We start from the raw sequence: 23516 nt of genomic DNA, 5'->3' as shown, positions 1-23516 counted from the left end.
AAAGAAATGTGGTAAAGTTTGTGTTTGTTACCTCCGGCTTGGTCGGGTGTCCCTACGGACACAATTGGCCCTGTCTGCGGGTAGGAAGCTGGATGTGGGTATGTGTCCTGGTCGCTGCACTAGCGTCTCCTCTGATCAGTCGGGCGCCTGTTCAGGGGGGAGGGGGAACTGGGGGCAATAGTGTGATCCTCCCACGTACTACGTCCCCCTGGGGAAACTCCTCACTGTCAGGTGAAAAGAAGCGGCTGGCGACTCCACATGTATGGGAGGAGGCATGTGGTAGTCTGCAGCACTTCCCGGATCAGTAGAGGGGGTGGAGCAAAGACTGGAACGGCTTGGAAGAGTGGGGTAATTGACCAAGTACAATTGGGGAGAAAAGGCAGAAAATTCGAAATAAAACATAAAAAAGAAGGTTGTTTGTTATGTTACTAAACATAATCATTGTATTTACTGAAGAGTCATGCTGTTCAGCAACAACATACCAGTCTGTTGTCTTAACGCTTCTTGCTGCCCATGCTGCCACAACACACCAGTGTGTTGTCTTACCTCTTCATGCTGCCCATGCTGCCACAACACACCAGTGTGTTGTCTTAACGCTTCATGCTGCCCATGCTGCCACAACACACCAGTGTGTTGTCTTACCTCTTCATGCTGCCACAACACACCAGTGTGTTGTCTTACCTCTTCATGCTGCCACACCACACCAGTCTGTTGTCTTAACGCTTCATGCTGCCCATGCTGCTACAACACACCAGTCTGTTGTCTTAACTCTTCATGCTGCCCATGCTACCACAACACACCAGTGTGTTGTCTTACCTTACCTCTTCATGCTGCCACAACACACCAGTCTGTTGTCTTAACGCTTCATGCTGCCACAACACACCAGTCTGTTGTCTTAACTCTTCATGCTGCCACAACACACCAGTCACACATTCATACATACATTCAGACACACATTCATACACACATTCATACACACATTCACACACACATGTACACACATTCACACACACATTTACACACACATTCATACACACATTCATACTCACATTCACACACATTCACACATTCATGCTCACATTCATACTCACATTCACACACACATTTATACACACATTCATATTAACATTCACACACATTCATACACACATTTACACACACACATTCATACACACACATTCACACTTATTCATACACATATTCATACACATTCACACACATTTACAAATACATTCACACACATTCATACACACAATTGTACATACGTTCACACACATGTTCATACACATTCACACACACATTCACAAACATTCATACACGCATTTATGCACACATTCACACACATTCATACAATTGTACACACATTCACACACACATTCACACACATTCATACACACATTCAAACACATTTACACACACATTCATACACACATTCACACACATTCAGTCACACATTCGTACACACTCACACACACATTTATACACGCATTCATACAAACATTTAAACACATTTACACACATTCATACATACATTCACAAACACATTCACACACACATTCATACACACATTCACACACACATTTCACACATTCACACACATTCACACACATTCATACACACATTTGCACACTGATGGCGGAGGCTGCCATGCAAGGTGCCAACCTGCCCATCAGGAGCAGTTAGGGGTTCAGTGTCTTGCTCAAGGAAACTGTGACACGCAGTCTGGAGGAGCTGTGGATAGTAATCACAAGCAAACTTGTGATTACTAAATGACCCACATTACCTCCTGAATAAGGCCCCCCTCCCCATAATCTCCCTGAATTTCTTCAGTGTTGGTGGATTTTGTGACATCTGGTTGTCACAAGTTTTTCAGACCAGAAACCCTTTCCATTCCAAATGAACGTGGTCCATGACAGGAAGCGTTGACATACAGGTCAACATTTTTGACAGTTGCAGATTTTAGTGTAACACCATCATGGCTCGCTTGGCTGTGCATAGTATGGAACAAGTTATGTAGCATGTCACATTTTGCTGAAGCAATTATCCTACAATCTCTCCATGGTATTGCATGGAGTCAAATTTATTACAAACATCAATAACAAAAACCATTGTCATACTCACAGCTGATTATGAATTTGCTTCTCAGAAAAGATTTATTTTCATCGTCTTCAACCTCCTATGCAACAATACTGTGGCTGTCTTAAGATGCTGATCTCTGCCACAGTTAGCTGACTGGTGACACAACAGCATCCCATCGAGTTCTGATTGTTATTTGTTTATTGATGCTATACAGTCCTGTTCAAGTCTTCAGTATTTCTGGGATTTATTCCAAACAATCAAGTGGTCACCCAAGTTTTGTCCACATTCGGAAAAAGTGTATTTTATTTTGTTTTCTGCTCTAGAATGAGATCTTTTTGACCATTCAGTTCTAGTACATTTCCAGCTTTTACTGCTTTGGCCTTGGTCTCAGATTTTATATGTACACATACAAACAACTGCATCATGCAAGATAAGTTGTTGATTCAAAATGCAAATGAGGCATGGTGGCCAAGTGGTTAGCTCTGTGGCCTCACAGCAAGAAGATCCAGGGTTCGAACCCTGGGGTTGTCCAACCTTCAACCTTTGGGGTGATCCCACGTCGTCCTCTGTGTGGAGTTTGCATGTTCTCCCTGTGTCTGCGGTGGGTTTCCCCCACCTTCAGAAAGACATGCATGTTAGGGTTAATAATCCTGTCTGTGCCCCTGACCGAGGCATGGCAAGGTGAACTGGAGTTGGTCCCAGGGTGCTGCACGGCGGCTGCCCGCTGCTCCTAGCTACAGAGCTAGGGTGATTTAAATGGCAAAATTTCCTTAGGGGGATCAATAAAGTATCTCAATCAAAATAAATAAATAAATAAACGTACTAACTGAGAAAGCAGCTTTCAGCAGACACCCATTAACCTTTCACATGAACCTGTGTGTGTGTGCGTGTGTGTGGTAGGTTGTCACGCATCAAGTATAAGGAGGAAGCCAGGAAGCTGCTTTTTAAATATGCTGAAGCTGCCAAGAAGATGATAGACTCCAGGTAAGATGAACACAGTGAGCTATGAGTCAGAGAACTAATCACACAACTCTTCTCAGAATTATTCTGCAGACTTCAGCCTCTAGTAGTGGAAGTGCTAATATCACTGAATGTGACCTCTGACCTGTGGGCTTGGCCTCGTAGGAATGCCAGTCCAGACAGCCGCAAAGTGGTGAAGTGGAATGCTGAGGACACCATGAACTGGCTACGCCGTGACCACTCTGCTAGTAAGGAGGACTACATGGTAATGACCTCTGAACTCCTAACATTTAACCTCTGCTCTAGATCTGTTTAAAGAAACTGCATACCATGCAGAAGTAATGTCTTGATGCATGCTCACTAATCCAGGTATAGAAATCCAGAAGTCAGTTCATCTAAACCCAAAATTTATTGGGAGAAATGCTTCATCACAAATCTAAGTGACTTTGTCAGTTTTGGCTAACTGCAGGTATCCCCACCCTTGTAAAATAGCTACACCTAGTCTGTATGGGTTACCTAAGATACATAAAAGGGATATGCCATTACGGCCTGTTGTTAGTATGATTAACTCAGTGACCTATAATATCTTTTAAGTTTCTGGCGTCTATTCTTAACCTGTTGGTAGGCAGTACTGAACATCACATCCAGAATACTATGGATTTGGTGGATAAGGTGAGGGATGCCATCATGAAGGCGGATGAAACGGTGGTTTCTTATGTTGTTACGTCCCTCCACGTGTGTTCCTGTTGCTGAAGTGGTGGACGGATTTTAAAAGTTGATGTGTACCGTAAACCAACACATCATCTTCTTTCGGCTGCTCCCGTTAGGGGTCTCCACAGCGGATCATCTGTTTCCATCTCTTCCTGTCCTCTGCATCTTCCTCTGTCACACCAGCCACCTGCATGTCCTCCCTCACCACATCCGTAAACCTCCTCTTTGGCCTTCCTCTTTTCCTCTTCCCTGGCAGCTTCATATTCTGCATCCTTCTCCCAATATACCCAGCATCTCTCCTCCACACATGTCCAAACCATCTCAATCGTCCCTCTCTTGCTTTGTCTCCAAACTGTCCAACCTGAGCTGTCCCTCTAATATACTCGTTCCTAATCCTGTCCTTTTTCATCATTCCCAGTGGAAATCTTATCATCTTCAACTCTCTCACCTCCAGCTCCACCTCCTGTCTTTTCATCAGTGCCACTGTCTCCAAACCATATAACATAGCTGGTCTCACAACCATCTTGTAAACTTTCCCTTTAACTCTTGCTGGTACCTTTCTGTCACAAATCACTCCTGAAATTATTCTCCACCCACTCCACCCTGCCTGCACTCCTTTTCACATCTCTTCCACACTCCCCTATTACTTTGAACAGTTGACCCCAAGTATTTAAACTCATATGCCTTCGCCACCTCTACTCCTTGCATCCTCACCATTCCACTGTCCTCCCTCTCATTCACACATATGTATTCCGTCTTGCTCCTACTGACTTTCATTCCTCTTCTCTCCAGTGCATACCTCCACCTCTCCAGGCTCTCCTCAACCAAAGACTCTAAGATGGCGGCGCGTGTAGATGCAGCAACCTCACTCGGATCAAACAATTCAGTGTTTTTGTTGTCTAATATGTGTCTGACACTGTGAGAAAAAAAGTCAACCCTACTGGGAAACACAATTACAACCGTGAAGAACTTTTGGATGTTGGAAATATGATCACACACAATAAGGTACCAGCTTATTTGGACGATCTACGTTTTCTCGGGTATGCGACCCAGGCCCCATCACTACAGGACATTCCCCTGCAGCTACCCACTTGAGAAAGCACCGGAGGTGGTGCGAGAGGACTAGGAAGCACGGCATGCACGGAGGCATCCTTGCTAGACTAAAGGCTAACCCCTCCAGACCAGCTCTCCCATCCATTTTACTTGCAAACGTACGCTCTCTGGAAAAATAAACTGGACTGCATACGGCTTCGACGGACATCCCAGCATGAAACTACGGACTGTTGTATTTTGGTCTTCATTGAAACCTGGCTTCATAGCAATAGACACAGCCATACAGACGGACACAGCCATACAGCTAGACGGGCTAGCATGGTACCGAGCTGACAGAGCATCATTTCGTCAGGTAAAACCCATGGTGGTGGCTTGTGTGTTTATATTAACAAGGAATGGCGTGCAAACGCTGTGTTGGTCTCCAAACACTGCTCTCCACTCTTGGAGTTCACAATTGTCCAGTGCCAGCCATACTATCTACCGAGAGAATTCGCTGTTGTTATTGTGGCCGTGTACTTGCCCCCGAGCGCCAATGCCTCAGAGGCACTGCGCAAACTACACAACGGCATCAGTAAACGACAAACCGCGTACCCCGACACATTTTTAATTATTGCTGGGGATTTCAATCATGCAAACCTAAAGACTGCGTTCCTAAATTCCATCAACATTTAAACTTGGCCACCAGGGAAAACAACAAATTGGACGTAATTTACACTAATGAGAAGAATGCATACAGCGCATTCCCCCGCCCCCACCTTGGAAACTCACACCATATGTCTAATTATGCTAATTCCAGCATACAAGCCACTTCTGAAACTTGCCAAACTGGTTCAGCGACAGATCAGGGTCTGGCCAGAGGGGTCTATTTCAGCTCTTCAGGACTGCTTTGAGAGCACCGACTAGGGCCTTTTCAAAGCGGCAGCCTCCTCTGGTGAACACATTGATCTGGAGGAATACACAGTGACAGTGACAGCCTACATCAATAAGTGTGTAGATGATGTCACAGTCGCCAAAACCATCTCTTTGAGGGCCAACCAGAAGCCCTGGCTGACAGCAGAAGTCCGGGCGCTGCTGAGGACCCAGAATGCTGTATTCAGATCCAGTGATAAGGCAGCCCTCAAGACAGTAAGGGCCAACCTGTTGTGTGGCATCAGGGAGGCCAAAAGACAATATGCACAGAGAATCAACAGCCAATTCACTGATAACAGAGACGCACAATGCTTGTGGAAGGGCATCCAGGGTACAAGCCTCCCCCTCAGACTGTGGCGGTGCCCCCACCCTCCCAGATACACTGAGTGACTTCTATGCACGATACGAGATACTGAACAACGTGCTTGTGGTGAAGACTACACCCCTGATGGATGACCAGGTTCTACAGGTGACTGTAGATGACGTGAGAAAGACCCTCTCCAGAGTCAACCCACACAAAGCTGCGGGTCCAGACAGATCCCAGGCCGAGCCATCAGGGACTGTGCTAAGCAGCTGGCAGATGTCCTTGCTGACATCTTCAACATCTCGCTGTCCCAGGCAGTCATCCCCAAATGTTTCAAGTCTACCACCATCATACCAGTGCCAAAGAAGTCCCTTGTGTCCTGCCATAATGACTACCATCCCATTGCACCGACTCCCACCATCATGAAGTGCTTTGAGAGGCTGGTCATGAAGCACATCAAGCCCAGCCTCCCCTCCACTCTGGACCCTCTCCAATGTGCGTACCGCGCTAACTGCTCCACAGAAGATGCCATAACCTCTGCCCTTCATCCAGCCTTGTCCCACCTGGAGAGAAAGAACAGCTATGTGAGGATGTCGTTAATTGACTTCAGCTCAGTTTTTAACACAATCATACCACAACACCTGATTGGTAAGCTGAGCCGGCTGGGCCTTAATACCTCCCTCTGCAATTGGGTGCTGGACTTCCTCACGGGGAGGCCACAGTCAGTGTAAATTGGCAAGATCACCTCCAGGACCATCACACTGAACTCCACAGGGCTGTGTGCTTAGTCCACCCTTGTTCACCCTGCTGACTCACGACTGTACAGCATCACCCACCTCCAACCTCATCATAAATTTTGCTTATGATACTACAGTGGTAGGTCTCATCAGCAACAATGATAAATCATCATACAGAACGGAGGTGGGTCAACTGGCGGCGAAGTGCAAAAACAACAACCTCCCCTCCTAAATACAGAGAAAACTAAGGAGGCTATTATTGACTTTAGAAACACCAGCGCCCACCATACCCCTCTGACCATCGATGGTATGGACGTGAACAGTCAGCAGTACTAAGTTCCTGGGAGTTCACATCACAGAAGGCCTCTCCTGGTTCTCACATGTCACTGCGCTCTCCAAGAAGGCCCAGCAGCCTCTTCACTTCCTGTGGTGTCTGAAGAAGGCGAGTCTCCCCCCACCCATTCTCATCACATTCTACAGAGGCACCACAGAGAGCATTCTGACCAGCTGTATCACTGTCTGGCATGGGAACTGCAAGGCATCCGACCTCAAATCCCTACAGTGGAGAGTGAGGACAGCTGGAAAGATCATAGGAACTGCTCTCCCTTCCATCCAGCCCATCTATGATGCACGGTGCAGCCGGAAGGCTCTCAGCATCGTGAAGGACCCCACCCACCCTTCCCACATCCACTTCACCCTCCTACCTTCTGGCAGGAGGTACCGGAACATCTGTGATGCCTCCACTGCACTATGCAACAGTTTCATTCCTCAGGCTGTGAGGTTCCTCAACAGCCTGAACACTTAGACCTTCCATAAAATTACTTTTTGACCTTATTACCCACTGTCCATGTCAGGTGATCATTAGGCCTGTAATTTTTGTTTTTAATATTTATTGCGTGTTAGTTGTTTTTATGTGGCACTGTGGTCCATGTGAAACGTAATCTAATTCCCCTGTATGTATGAGACATGCATATGAGGCAATGACAAATAAAAGCAGTCTAAGCCTAAGTCAACCTGCTCCCTACTCACTACAGATCACAATGTCATCCGCGAACATCATAGTCCAGGGAGACGCCTGCCTGATCTCATCTGTCAACCTCTCCATCACCATTGGAAACAAGAAAGGGCTCAGAGCCGATCCTTGATGTAGTCCCACCTCTACCTTGAACCAATCTGTCATTCCAAACACACACCTCACCACTGTCACACTTCCCTCATACATATCCTGCACCACTCCTACATACTTCTCTGTAACTCCCAACTTCCTCATACAATACCACACCTCCTCTCTCAGCACCCTGTCGTATGCTCTCTCTAAACCCACAAAGACACAATGTAACTCCTTCTGGCCTTTTCTATACTTCTCCATCAACATTCTCAAAGCAAACATCACATCTGTGGTGCTCTTTCCTGGCATGAAACCATACTGCTGCTCACTGATCATCACCTCTCCTCCTCTTAACCTAGCTTCTATTACTCTTTCCCATATCTTCATGCTGTGGCTGATCAACTTTATACCTCTGTAGGTGCTGCAGTTCTGCACATCACCCTTATTCTTTATTGTCTTAAACAATCTAGTTAAAAACTCCACTGCCATCTCTCCTAAGCATCTCCATGCCTCCACAGGTATGGAGGCATAAACCAACACATACTGATCAGTACTTAAGGTTTGACTGTCATCATCCACTAACTAGAAGTCATCAGGATGGTGCACTATCAAGCTGACGTTCTCCATCGACACAACGACCAGGGAAGGGGGAAAATCCCACATTAAACAGGCCCTGGTTAAGTGTGGTTATCCTAACTGAGTATTTGTAAAGCCAGGAAGACACCCAAACAGTGTACCAGGCAATCGAACAGAGGAGAAGGACGACAGCTGTCTAAGCAAAAACCAGTGGTGATTCCATATCTGGTGTGAGTGTCGAACAGTTGAGACGTATTTTCCAAACACTGCATCTCAATTGCTTTCAAACCCCAAAACACTGTACCAGAAATTTGTCCACCCGTAGGATTGTGTTCCCTGGCACAAACATAGCAATATAGTGTAGGCTGTCAAGTGCTGGGAGGATTGCTGTGAAATGAACATCATGGAAACCAAACAAACTCTGGTGAAGTGGATGGCACACCATAGAAGAACTACCTCGTCAGCCCAGGACTCCATGGTCTACATCCATCTACAGGCCGGTGGACAAGGATGACGATGTGCACATTCTTTTTTTTCTTTTTTTTTGATTTTCCCCCCTCTTTTCTCCGCAACTGCATTTGGCCAATTATCCCATTCTTCCGAGGCATCCCGGTTGCTGCTCCACCCCACCCCCCACCCCGCCGAGCCAGAGAGGGTTCCAGACTACCACATGCCTCGTCTGATACATGTGGAGTCGCCAGCCGCTTCTTTTCACCTGACACTGAGGAGTTTCACCAGGGGGACATAGCGCTTGGGAGGATCACACTATTCCCCCCAGTTACCCATCCCCCCTGAACAGGCGCCCCGTCCGACCAGAGGACGTGCTAGTGCAGCGACCAGGACACATACCCACATCCAGCTTCCCACCCGCAGACATGGCCAATTGTGTCTGTAGGGACACCTGACCAAGGCGTAGGTAACATGGAGATTTGAACCGGTGATCCCTGTGTTGGTAGGCAACGGAATAAACTGCTATGCTACTTGGGTGCCCCACAGGATTTGCACATTCATGATAGGGATGAATGATGGTTTGAACAGGGAATCAAAGAGGCTATCTATGTGACAAAGGAATGACCATCCCTGAACCAAGGAGGGGGGCTAAGAGTACATCTGTTGCCATCTTACAACACTGTGATTGAAGCTATTCCAATCCTCTGTGAATAGTACACATGACCATTGTAACTCCAGTTACTGGTCACGGCACTTTGCATATGAAATCTGTGTGAGATTGCCAGTTTCGGTCATTATCTTCCGGTGTGGGAAGATGGCGGCGCGAATTCACGTTTAAAGCGGCCTGACCCAGTATCAGCGTGGGAAGATGGCAGTGCAAACATATGTTTGCGGCGACCTCACCCAGTACCGTCCATGCAGTGTCTTTGTCCATGTTTGTGTCTAAGTTTGTGTCTTTGCTTGATGGCTGGGAGAGCTGGTGCTGGATTGGCTGGGAGAGCTTGGTCTGCTGCATCCTGTGGGTCCAGGGACCATGGCCCTGCCCGGAGCTGCGCCCAAAGAGGAAACACCAAGGGTGGTCTGACAGGACATGGAAGCGGGGCAGGCTAAGCTGCTTGCCCATCCAGACCGGCAGTTCCGATAACACTGAGGGTAGTCTGGCGGCGGCCTCGCCTAGCGTTGACTGTGTTTTTAGTGTCATCGTTGTGTGGAGTGCGGGGAGGTGTGTTGAAGGTGTCTGACTGGGAGAGCTGGCGTTGGATCGGCTGGGGGAGCCTGGTCTGCTGTGCCCGTTGGGCCCAAGGACCATGGAGCTCCGCCCAAGGAGGAAACACCGAGGGCAGTCTGACAGGACACGGAAGCAGGGCAGGCTAACTAACTGCTAGGCCATGCAGACCGGCAGTTCCCACAGTCATCCTGTGTTCGTTCTCTTGGACAGTAATTTTTTTGTAGTTTGATATGTGTTCTTGTCATTTTTGGATGCATGTTGTTGTCTTTGTGTGGCACTGCTGTGAGCTGGGGGGAACGATATTAAAGTGTGGCTGATTCCTGATTATGCAACTGTACTGTTTATAAGGTTTGGGGTACCTGCAGTCAGCTTAGACTGACGAAGTCATGAGTGATAAAACATTTCTCCCACTAAAGTGTGTCCATATGAACTGAATCAACTTTCTGGGACTTCCAGAAATAACATACTAAGTGGGTTGTGATATACGCTGATCAGCTAAAACATTAAAACTACTGACATGTAAGTGAATAACATTGATTATTTCGTTACAGTGGCAGCTGTCAGGTGGCATGTATTAGGCAGTAAGTGTGAATAGTCAGTTCTTCGTGTTGATGTGTTGGAAAAATGGGCAAGCGTAAGGATCTGAGCGACTTTGACAAAGGCCAAATTGTGTTGGCTAGACGACTGGGTCAGAGTATCTTCAAAACGGCAGGTCTTGTGGGGTGTTCCTGGAATGCAGTGGTCAGTACCTACCAAAAGTGGTCCAAGGAAGGACGACCGGTGAACCAGCGACAGGGTCATGGGTGCCTAAGGCTCACTGATGTGCATGGGGCACGAACACTAACCCATCTGATCCGATCCCACAGAAGAACTGCTGAAAAAGTTAATGCTGTCTATGATAGACAGGTGTCAGAACACACAGTGCTTCGTGGCTTGCTGCATATGGGGCTGCGTAGATGCAGACCGGTGAGAGTGCCCATGATATAACGCCTGTCCACCATCGAAAGAGTCTACAATGGGGATGTGAGCATCAGAACTGGACCATGGAGCAATGGAAGAAGGTGGCCTGGTCTGATGAATCACTTTTTTTTTTTTTTTTGCATCATGTGGAAGGCCAGGTGTGTGCGCGTCATTTACCTGGGGAAGACATGGCACCAGGATGCACTATGGGAATAAGGCAAGTTGGCGTAGGCAGTTTGATGCTCTGGGCAACGTTCTGCTGGAAACCTTGGGTCCTTGCATTTTTGTGGATGTTACTTTGACACGTACCACCCACCTTAACGTCAAATCAAATGTCTTTATTTCTAGCATGCAAAATAAAAAAATACCAAGCATAAATAAAAACAAAACAAACAAAAGATAAAAATTTTCATTTTCATTTACCTTTATTTAACCAGGTTAGTCCCATTGAGATTAAAATCTCTTTTACAAGAGAGACCTGGCCAAGAATGGCAGCAGTACACCAGTTTCAGCACACACTCACATGAAGACAACAGAATAGCTCAAAGTGCAAAATAGCATAAAAATGAAGGGAAAAGATACAAACCTGTTATCAATTGAAACATTTACAATTTCAAATGGACTCAGATTCCATAGACTTAACTGTACCTTTAAATTCAGATAGAGTAACCAAGCCCTGGAGTTTAAGTCTATTCTGCAGGCTATTCCAGGCAGATGGTGCAGAAAACATAAAGGCCTTCCTGCCCAGCTCAGTCCGAACTTTAGGAACAGTCATTAATAAAACCAGAAGAATTCAACAAAAGAATTCTCAATAGGCAATCTAACAAATATATGTTTGAAAAGGAGCAGGAGGAAGTTGCTGCTTATAATTTCCTGCCCCCTCTCTAATGCTCAGTTAAAAACCCTAAATAATAAACTTAGTGTTCCACACATCAGATCGTCATTCTCATATCTATCTCACAAGGACTTAGTTGAAAAAAAAACAAACAATAAAAACATCGTTGCAGGCCAGGTACACCCTTTCATGGTAATGGTATTCCCTGATGGCAGTGGCCTCTGTCAGCAGGATATTGTGCCCCGCCACACTGCAAAACTTGTTCAGGAATGGTTTGAGGAACATGACGAAGAGTTCAAGGTGTTGCCTTGGCCTCCAAATTCCCCAGATCTTATCTGATCAAGCATCTGGGATGTGCTGGAAAAACAAGCCTGGTCCAGGAGGCCCCACCTCACAACTTACAGGACTTACAGCAGTCTTTCCCAGAGACTGGTTCACAACCCGCAGGTGGGTCACAGAAGATTTTATTTGGGTCACCAAATAAATTTGGAGAACTTCTTCCATAGTCTTCTATTTAAGATTTATATCTGCAGTACACCTTGGAGGCACATGAGGGGTCTTGTTGGTATTTCTACCCCATCCACTGTTTCCACCACAAATAGACTGAATTCTGCACCCATTATGCGCGTTATGGTCTCCCCTGGTACGCCGGACTGGAATGCAATGCTAAACAGCAAGTAGGCCCACCTTTCACATGAGCAAGGTGTTAGTAAAATTAATATGCACAGTTGGATGTTTGGAGTAAGCCTAAAACGATAATATTCAGGATAAGTAAGTAGCACATAATGGGCCTTGTGAGATTTGACGTGGAATAGACCTGATGTGCTTAATGAATTGATTGTTGACTGTTCAAACTGATTGACTGATAACAAGCTGCACTTAAAGCTGCACTTAAACACAAGCCTGCTTTTTCTGATAATAAGCATGAGCATTTCAACAAACTTTCAACAAAAAGCATGTTTTCGATTGTAGCCTGCTGAATGTTCGTATTCTGATAATTGTACTTATAACATTGAATCTAATATGAAAGGCTAGCGTATATTCTGTTTGTTTTACTGATGAAAGTAAAGAAGAGCCTGTTAACTCCGCCTAAATACACTTATTTTGTTTCATTTATAAGTTATTTAAAATGCGTATATCTTTTTAATGATGTAAGGAAATAAAAACAATGAGATAGCTTGTTAACGCCTCCTAAATTCATTTATTTCGTCTCATCTACGAAGTGTCTTGATGCATGCTCAATAATCCAGGTAAGAAGATCAAGCTGTCACTTAGATGGGTGATGAAACGCATCTGTCTGTAAACGTATCCAGGTTAACTGATTCAACATTCTTTGAATCTCATCTACAATGTATTTAACGTGTGTATGTTTTCAATAACACATGCATAAAACAAGATTGTGATTTATCAAATGTATCACATCAAAATGGGCAGTTTACTTATTCAAGATAATATAAGGTAGTGCGGAATGGTGCGATGGTGATGGACAGGTTGACGGACGAGATCAGGCAGGAGTCTCTGTGGACTACGATGTTCGCGGAAGACTGTGATCTGTAGTGAGCAGGTTGAGGAGACCCTGGACAGATGGAGGTATGCACTGGAGAGAAGAGGAATGAAAGTCAGTAGGAGCAAGACGGAATATATATGCATGAATGAGAGGGAGGACAGTGGAATGGTGAGGATGCAAGGAGTAGAGGTGGTGAAGGCATATGAGTTTAAATACTTGGGGTTACCTGTTCAAAGTAACAGAGTGCAGAAGAAAGACGAAGAGAGTACAGGCAGGGTGGAGAAGAGTGTCGAGTGATTTGCGAAAGAAGGGTAACAGCAAGAGTGAAAGGGAGGGTTTACGAGATGATCGTGCGACCAACTATGTATGTCAGCCGCTCTCCCCTTCCCACTGAACCCCCAGTTGCACCCAGGATCTGTGTTGAGGATGTGCACCAGCTCTTCCAGAGACTAGACCAGGAAGGGAACGGGCCTGGATGGCGTGTCGCCCTCCTGTCTTAAAGTCGGTGCTGACCTCCATTTTCACACTGATCTTCAACAGATCACTGGAGCTGTGTGAAGTCCCCTCCTGCTTCAAAAGCTCCACTATCATCCTGGTCTCCAAGAAACCCCGTATCACAGGATTAAATGACTACAGGCCCATTGCCCTAGGCAAGGAAAATTTATTTATAAAGCACATTTCGGCACCAAGACAATTCAAAGTGCTTTACATAAAAAATAAAAAGCATTAAGAAGCAACATAAGGCAATAAAAAGAAATTTAAAAAATAAAAAGAAAGTTACACTGCAGTGTAAGATGAAAATTAAAAGTTTCAAGTTTTATTTAATAAAAGGCAGCGGCAAAGAGGAAAGTCTTCAGCTTAGATTTAAAAGAACAGAGTTGTAGCAGACCTGCAATTTTCAGGGAGTTTGTTCCAGATATGTGGTGCATAAAAGCTGAAAGCTGCCTCTCCATGTTTAGTTTTGACTCTGGAGACAGAAAGCAGACCTGTCCCAGACAATCTGAGTGGTCTGGATGGTTCATAGTGTAGCCATAGATCAGAAATGTATTTTGGTCCTAAACCATTCAGTGTTTTATAAACCAAGAGCAGAGTTTTAAAATCAATTCTTTGATGGACAGGGAGCCAGTGTAGTGACCTCAGCACTGGAGTGATGTGATCAACTCTTTTGGTCTTAGTAAAGACTCAAACAGGAGCATTCTGAATCAGCTGCAGCTGTTTGATTGAAAGACATACAGACACTGTTACAGTAGTTGAATCGACTGAAGATAAATGCATGGAAAAGCTTTTTCAAATCCTGTTGAGACATAAAGCCTTCCTTCTTCATTTTGATATATTCTTCAGGTGATAGTAGGCAGACTTTGTAATTGTCTTAATGTGGCTATTTAAATTCAGTTGAGTCTATGACTATACCAAGATTTCCGGCTTGGTTTGTGGTTTTTAACATTACCAATTGTAGCTGAGTGCTGACTTTTAGTCGTTCTTCCTTGGTTCCAAAGATAATTACTTCAGTTTTATCTTTGTTTGAAGAAAATTCTGAGACATCCAATCACTGATTTGTTCAATGCGCTTACTCAGTGCTTGTATGGGATTATAGTCCCCCGGTGATATGGTTGTGTAAATCTGTGTGTTGTCTGCATAATTATGGTAACATATTTATTGTTTTCCATAATCTGGACTAGTGGGAGCATATAGATGTTAAACAGAAGTGGCCCCAGAATGTAGCATTGGGGGACTCCACAGGTCATTTTTGTACGCTCAGATTTATAATTACCTATAGCGACAAAGTCGTCCCTGTCCTATAAGTAGGATTCAAACCAGTTTAATGCTGTGCCAGAAAGTCCCATCCAGTTTTCCAACTGGTCCAATAATATGTGTAGTAAACTGTGTCAATTGCAGCACTGAAATCCAGTAATACCAGGACTGAGATTCTGTCACTGTCTGTGTTTAAGCAGATGTCATTAAAGACGTCAACTAGAGCAATATGTGGTGTGGTCAAAATCCAGACTGGAAGACGTCGAAACTGTTGTTTAGTGCCACAACGTCTGTGGTCATGAAATCCTTCGAGAGACTGGTGTTGGCCCACCTGAAGGAAATCACAGGCCCCCTGCTCAACCCCCTCAGTTTGCCTAGCGAGAAAAGAGGTCAGTGGATGACCCAGTCAACATAGGATTGCACGACGTCTTCCAACACCTCAACTCCCCAGGGACATAGGCAAGTGTCCTGTTTTTGGACTTCAGCTCTGCGTTCAACAAAATTGTCCCAGATATCCTCCACTCCAAACTCACCCAGCCTATTGTGCCAGCCCCCACCTGCCAGTGGATTAAAAACTTCCTGACAGACAGGAGGCAGCTGGTGAGGCTGGGGAAAATCACATCCATATTTTTGCAGACATCTTCAACACCTCTCTCAGTCAAGCAGTAACGGGCTGACATCGCGATTGCTATTGCGATGTGTGGAGGTGTGGGAAGATGGCGGCGCGAACTCACGTTTTCAGCCGCCTCACGCAGTACTGACTATGCAGTTTCATTGTCCACATCCACATCTGCGTCTAAGTTTGTGTCATTGTGTGAAGTTTTTATTTTGATCGTCGATTTTTTTTTCCTGTTTAATGGCTGGGAGAGCTGGCATTGGATCGGCTGAGAGAGCTTGATCTGCTGCATCATGTGGGCCCAGAGACCATGGCCCTGACGCGTGATTTTTTTCGTACCCGTTTTCCGGGAACTCTGCCTCTGATTTGCTAGCAGTCGTTGCCTCCGTTGATTAGGTTGGATAAGGTTGGGGTTAGGAATAGGGTTAGCCAATCAGAGATAGAGTAGGGGCGGGTCTTCCCAGAATCCAGGTGAACGCTCTCTCAGCGAGTACTAGCCAATCAGAGGCAGAGTTTCCGGAAAACGGGTACGAAAAAAAACTCACGCGGCCCTGACTGGAGCTGTGCACAAGAGGAAACAGGCAATCGCAGCAGCCTCACCTAGCGTCTACTGTGCAGTGTTTTGGTCTGCGTCTGCGTTTGTGTCGTCTTGTGGAGTGCGGGGGAGGTGTGTCAAAGGTTGGATCGGTTGAGGGAGCCTGGTCTGCTGCATCCGGTGGGCTCAAAGACCACGGCCCTGCCTGGAGGTGTGCCCAAAGAGGAAACACCGAGGGCAGTCTGACAGGATGTGGAAGCGGCGCAGGCTAAGCTAACTGCTAGCCCATGCAGACCGGCAGTTCTGACAGTCGTCCCGGCTAGAGTTCGTTCTCTGGGCAGAGGAATCTTTTGGACTGTGTTGCACTGAGTGGGTGGTGTTGTTAACTGTTTGTGTGTGTGTTTTTTTGTTTTTTTGCTTTGCTCTCTTTGTATTTTTTTGGTAGTGTCGTTTTTGGGAAATTTTGGATGTGTGTTTTTGTCTTTTGTGTTGCACTGCTGTGGGCTGGGAGAAATTAAGTTTTGGTTTTTTGTTTACGCAAGTACATGTAAGAAATGACAATTAATTGTTCCTTATTCCACCTGCCTCAAAAGTGCCACCATCATTCCCCTGCCCCAAATAGTCAAACCCAGCCTGTATGAATGACATCTGCCCTGTAGCCCTCACTCCCATAATTATGAAGTGGTTTGAGCCAGGATCCTCATCATCGATTTCAGCTTGGCATTTAACACCATCATACCATAACAACTGGTGGAGAAGCTGAGGTTGCAGGACTTGGACACTGGCACCTGCAACTGGGTCCTCAACTTCCTGATGCGGAGACAGCAGACAGTCGAGTCAGGGTGGGCAGCCACACATCAAATTCCATCTTAGTGATCACAGTTTCACCCCAGGGCTGTGTCCTAAGCCCCTTCTTGTTCACCCTGCTAACCCATGACTGCACTGCCAAATTTGACACCAACCACGTCATCAAGTTTTCAGATGATACAACAGTAGTGGGTCTCATCAGCAATAATGATGAATCTGCATACAGGATGGAGGTGGAGAAGCTAACGGTGTGGTGCGAATCTCACAATCTCCCTGAATATATATAAAACAAAAGGGATGGTGATTGACTTCAGGGGGGCCAGCAGGCACCATCATGCCGCTGACCATCGATGGTGCCACTGTGTGGGGTCAGTAATATCAAGTTCCTGGGAGTGCACCTGACAGATGACCTGACCTCAACCATTAACACCTTGGCCATCGTTAAAAAGGCCCACCATCGGCTCCATCCCCTCAGGAGACTCAAAAGGGCAAGCCTCCCCAATCCAGCCCTCACCACCTTCTACAGGGGCACCATTGAAAGTATTCTAACCTACGGTCTCACGTCCTGGTTTGGTAACTGCAAAGCGACCGAATAACACCAGCTGAACAGGATAGTGAAGACAGCTAGCAAGATCATTTATGCCCCTCTCCTTTTCCTGTTGGCGATTTACCATCACTGCTGTGTTCTGAGACCCTCCAGCATCATTAAGGATCTCCACCATCCTTCTCACAACCTGTTTTCCCTCCTGCCGCCTGGGAAGAGCTACAGGAGCATCTGTGCTAAATCCAGCAGAATGTTAAATAGCTTCTACCCAGAAGCAGTCAGGCTCATTAACAAACTGTGTCCCCCATGGACATGCCCCCCCCCCAAAAAAAAAATCAGTGCTGGTTACTCGTTGACAGACACCAGCTGTCAACATTTAACTGTAATTGCACTTGAATGGACTGTGTTGTTAACTGTGCTTTTTTTGTTTTGTTCATTCTGTTTTTACATGTTTTTAGTGGTATTGTTTTTAGGTAAATTTTAAATATATATTTTTATCTTTTCTGTTACACTGTTGTGGGCTGGGAGAAATGGCATTTTTTGTTTTATGTATGCAGGTACATAATGGAATGACAATAAACTAAATCTTGAATACCTGTAATGTTCCCACAGTGCATTATATCTACATAACTTTCCAGGTCATCCCAACTCATCAGTCATTTCACACCATTACAAATGACATGAATATCATGAGTTTGGTCAGTAGTCACTGAAAATATCTGACAACATATCAGACATATTGATATCTGTGCACACAACCACAATACATACTATACACATGGTACACAGACGATATAATGTATTCTTCAAATTACTGTGTGTATGTGTGTGTAGGACCGTTTGGACCACCTCAGGCAGCAGTGTGGTCCTCATGTGACAGCCGTAGCGAAAGACTCAGTGGAGGGAATTTGCTCCAAGATCTTCCACATCTCAGCAGAGTACAGCAGGAGACTGCGACTGGCCCACCTTGCCCTGCTGAGAGACTGCAACATCCCCGGTACGCTCTTAAATATATGCTGGTGAGATAGTCTTGTGACATGTCGCCATGTGGAGGCAGGTCTTCACTTTGACCAATCATCACAACAGCTGATTATGCGAATTAGCATACACCCATGTGAGGGAGGTGAAGGTGAAATGAGGTGTTGAGTGTTTGCTTCGAGTGAAGACCTGAGGTTAGTTGGCTTTAAATGTGTAGACAGCACTAAACTACAGTCAACTGGTTCTGCTCAGTCTAAACACTGTCTGTCTGTGCCTCTCTCTTTCTCTGTCCCTCTGTTTTTCTTCCTCTCTGCCCTCATCTGTGGGTTGTTCTCTCCATCCCTGTCTGTCTGTCTGTCTGTGTAGAAGTGTCGGAGCAGGCAGAGGTACAGGACCGGTTGGTTTATTGTTATCCTGTAAGGTTGGTCCTACAGTCGGCCCCTCAGCCACGTGTTGAGCTCCACTTTGAGAACGAGATTGCCTGCTTACGCTTCAAAGGAGAGATGGTCAAAGTAAATAGGGGCCATTTCAGTAAACTGGTAAGTTTGACTGCTATTATTATCAATGATGTTACCCACAATGCTACCATTGTCACAGCCATTGGTTTTGCTTTTGGTAAATGCTTTTGCGCTTGGGTTATTCCTTCAGATTCATTCAAAGGAAGTGTAATATAATGTGTTTATTACTGTATATTGTTTATGGATTGCGTTGATTTCTGGTGTGATAGAAGCTTGGTGCGCACCTTTGCACACGGCCCCTGCTGGTTATGGGAGGGGGTGTTACAGCCCTAGTGCCGTGTGTAAATTTGTCCCCCCAGGTAATGCCCCTCCTCCTGTGGAGCTGCTGGTTAAACCCAGGTGATTGCAGTCCCTCATCAGCTGGGTACATAACTTGGAGATAGACGCCCAGCAGGGTGTGTGTGTGTGTGGGGGGGGCATTGTTGGTAACCAGAGGGGTTGGACACCAAATGTCGGGTGACTAAAGCGGCGATTGCAAAAAGTCTTTTGACCGCTATTTAAGTTTGTTTCGTGCCATAAGTGGTTTTAGTTGTTTCGTTGTGTTATTATGTTAACTTAGAAACAAGTGTGGAACATTTTTGAGTTTGTAAATGAACGTAATTATTTTTGAAGTGGCGAGTGGCAAAGTTTTTTTTGGAAGTGAGTCAAAGCCGACCCCCGTCTTAAGAGCCCACAACTTTTATCGTGGAAAAGCCGACACAACCATCATTACTAGTACTACCAGTACTAGTACTACCAGTACCACCGTTACCACTGCAAACACTACAACTTTCTCTACTACCTGTTCCTCTATGAGCAACACTGCTGTCACTTCTGCAACGACCTTTCAAGCAGCCCTGTGATGACTCTGCAGGGGTGGCTCAGGATAGTCTGGTCTTATGGATGTGAGAAACTCATCTAGAGTTCTGATTGATGCCAACCACATCTGGTTGGACATGTTCCGCCCTTTGCTGTCCAAGGCCAGTGAGTTAGACTTAGAAACGTCCACCTAGAAACTTTTCAACATGGACAACTAAAACTAAAGAAAAGCTATCACACTCTCTTCCACATGTTTGATTTATTCTGTCAGCAGGATCAAAGATTTGCAAAGAGAATGTCGTAAACACATAGTTTCAAACTGTGATATCCTGTTTACTATCTGCCCATGGTACAAGCCTGGTTTTAAGATATGGCCCTATGTCTGCAGGGACTTAGCTACTATGAACTGGCCCAGTCAGTTCCTCTAAGTTTACAGCATATTGTTGTTTTATGGCATGTGTATATATACACACATATATATACACAAAGAAAGGTGCCCACCCAGGAGGCATCCTAATCAGATGCCCGAACCACCTCAACTGGCTCCTTTCGACACGAAGGAGCAGCGGTTCTACTCCAAGTTCCCTCCGGATGTCCAAGCTCCTCACCCTATCTCTAAGGCTGAGCCCAGACACCCTACGGAGGAAACTTGTTTCAGCTGCTGATTAGGATGCCTCCTGGGCGCCTTCCTTTGGAGGTTTTCCGGGCACGGCCAACTGGGAGGAGACCCCGGGTAGACCCAGAACTCGCTGGAGGGACTACATGTCCAGTCTGGCCTGGGAACGCCTTGGGCTCTCCCAGGAGGAGCTAGAGGGCTTTGCTGGGAAGGGGGACATCTGAAGTGCCCTACATAGCTTGCTGGCACCGTGACCTGACCCCAGAGAAGCAGCTGATGATGAGATGAATATATACACAAACACACACACTCTACTGTAATTAACCAAGACGACAAAAGAAGTGGATTCAGATAAGACATTAAAATGTGTGTGTGTGTGTGTGTGTGTGTGTGTGTGTGTGTGTGTGTGTGTGTGTGTGTGTGTGTGTGTGTGTGTGTCTCTGAAGGAGCTGTTGTATCGATACAGTTGTATTGATGACCCTCGCTTTGAGAAGTTCCTCTCCAGAGTGTGGTGCCTCATCAAGAGATACCAGGTAAGCCTCAGGATGTGCCCTCTGCTCATATGGTTCTCTAATAAGTAAGCTGCTTAGTTCAAGTGCGTTTGTGTTTGCAGGTAATGTTTGGCAGTGGCGTTAATGAAGGAACGGGACTCCAGGGGGCGCTGCCTGTTTCTGTTTTTGAAGCGTTAAACAAACAGTTTGGAGTTTCCTTTGAGTGCTTTGCTTCTCCTCTCAACTGTTACTTCAAACAGTTCTGCTCGGCCTTCCCGGACATAGACTGCTTCTTCGGATCAAGAGGGTGGGTGTGCGTGCCTGTGTACATGTGTTGGTGATGTGGTAGTGTGTGTGTGTGTGTGTTTATTCTTGTTCCGCTATATGTGTGGTACTAATTTGAGTTCTGAACTATAAGAATGAGGACATTTTGGCCTGCATTCACTTCCTCATGGTTTCCCTCATTTGGTTTTTAACATGTGCCTGCGCGTCGTTTTTAATGACAATAAATTGAACTGAACTGAATTGAGATTAGATGAATATTAGGGCAGGGGTTAAGGTTAGGCATGTAGTTCTGCTGATTAAAGTTGAACCAAAATCGGTAATGAAATTTAACTTTCCATACTAAGGATCATTGAAGATGACATAATGAAACCTTCTGACACATTTGTGAGAGGAATATTGTGTTTTAATAACTTTTATTTGTCATTGATCTCGGTTATTTCAAGAACTGTGCAGAAGTGGTCTTGTGCTCGTCAGGAGTTAAGCTTTGAGTGACAAGTACTGGCAAGGGTTTGTGGTAAGAGTGAGTGGAGTTTCATAATTTGATGAGTTAATCTGATTTGCTGTATGCAGACGTGTCTGTCTGATGACATGGGTATTGGGGGATTTGCTCAAAAGGTGAACTGGGGGGGCTTTTTTAAAAATGCATTAGTTCAAGTGACACACATGGTAAAACTGAATTCTATCATAACTTTGTTAAAAGAAACACTCAACGGTAGGAAAGTGCTCAACAAATAAGGAGCAAAATAATCCAGTGAGTCAAGTAAATTCTTTATGAGATATTACAAACCATAGCGCATGCTCAGTCCGGCGCCTACAGCTAGTTTCTGTGTGGGAGATTATTTCCTTCTTATTGTTGTTTTATATATTTTCTTTTTCTTTTCTTTTCTTAGCTGGTTATCAAGTCTCACTAGTTTTTTCTTGGTCAGTTTGGAGATGGAGATTTTATTTTACCTGCTTTTGGCAATATTTACAAATTTTGCCTCGGGCCACACACTCTCAAAGAACCCAGTACACGCGGGAGTTTTCTTAAATCGGCGACGGAATCACCAGACCCTGGATTCAACACTTTCCTCATGGATCTCTGACATAAATCGGATTATATCTAGTGATCCCACGTTCACAAGTAATGACTTTAAGAATGCGGCCTATACCAGGAAGTGAGGGAAGACAGGCAGTGTGCGCCAGCAGTTACGTAAGCAACTGCAAAACAATCGCGTTCCCCTTCGCTCCATGATCCTGGCCAACATTCAGTCATTGAGGAATCAAATGGACGAATTACACGCGAATACCAGACATTTACGTGAATACAGGGATGCTTGTCTCTTAGCATTTACGGAAACATGGCACCATTGTGTACATTCATCCCAAGGCCAACGCAGAAGTTGCGGCGGACACCATCTTCAAAGTGGTACAGTCACTTCAATCTATCTCTCCGGATACCTCCAATATTATACTGGGAGGCTTTAACCACTGGAACTTGAAGAAAACATTGAATAACTTGTATCAGTATGTCAGTTGTCCTACATGTCACAATAAAATTCTGGACCTCTGTATGGCTCCATAAAGGGAGCGTACAAGTCTGAGGCGAGCCCCGCTCTCGGATCTTACGATCACAATACGGCGCATCTTCTGCCTGTATATTAGACTGTGTTGAGGAGAGAGAAAGTACACGTAAGGCAGCCGAAGGTCTGAAATACTGACTCTTCTCTGGCCCTGCAGGGGTGCTTCGACTGTACAGACTGGTCAGTGTTTACTGAATCCTCAGACAATATTGATGAGCTAAGAGACGATGTGTGTAGCTATATCTCCTTTTGTACAGACAACGTGATTCCGACCAAGGCTGTCGAGATCTTCCCTAACAACAAACCATGGGCTTCATCAGCCCTTAAGGGTGGGATTCATTAAAGGAAAAATGCTTTTAAAGAGCGCGATGGTACTGTAGTTAAGGAAACAAAGAAGGAGATCAGGTCAGAAATCAAAAGGCTAAACTCAGGTACAGGGATAAACTAGAAGCTGAGCTGAGCAGTAACTCAGGTACAAAGATAAACTAGAGGCTGAGCTGAGCAGTAACTCAGGTACAGGGATAAACTAGAAGCTGAACTGAGCAGTAACTCGGGTACAGAGTTAAACTAGAAGCTGAGCTGAGCAGTAACTCAGGT

General features: G+C 45.4%; 1 protein-coding gene across 1 annotated transcript in view; it reads left to right on the top strand.

Annotated features, from left to right (window-relative positions):
- Positions 1 to 23516, top strand: part of pcif1 (phosphorylated CTD interacting factor 1) — a 143377-nt gene that overhangs the window by 66276 nt on the left and 53585 nt on the right. Inside the window, exons 8-13 of the mRNA XM_056274487.1 lie at positions 2980 to 3063; positions 3205 to 3304; positions 18506 to 18668; positions 19016 to 19188; positions 21028 to 21114; positions 21195 to 21379. Of these exons, the coding sequence (XP_056130462.1) occupies positions 2980 to 3063; positions 3205 to 3304; positions 18506 to 18668; positions 19016 to 19188; positions 21028 to 21114; positions 21195 to 21379 (792 nt within the window). The remainder of the gene's footprint in view (positions 1 to 2979; positions 3064 to 3204; positions 3305 to 18505; positions 18669 to 19015; positions 19189 to 21027; positions 21115 to 21194; positions 21380 to 23516) is intronic.

The sequence above is a fragment of the Lampris incognitus genome, chromosome 2 (assembly GCF_029633865.1).
Source record: "Lampris incognitus isolate fLamInc1 chromosome 2, fLamInc1.hap2, whole genome shotgun sequence".
Classification (NCBI taxonomy): Eukaryota; Metazoa; Chordata; class Actinopteri; order Lampriformes; family Lampridae; genus Lampris; species Lampris incognitus.
The sequence above is the reverse complement of the archived record's forward strand: the minus strand, read 5'-3'. Positions and strand labels throughout refer to the sequence as shown.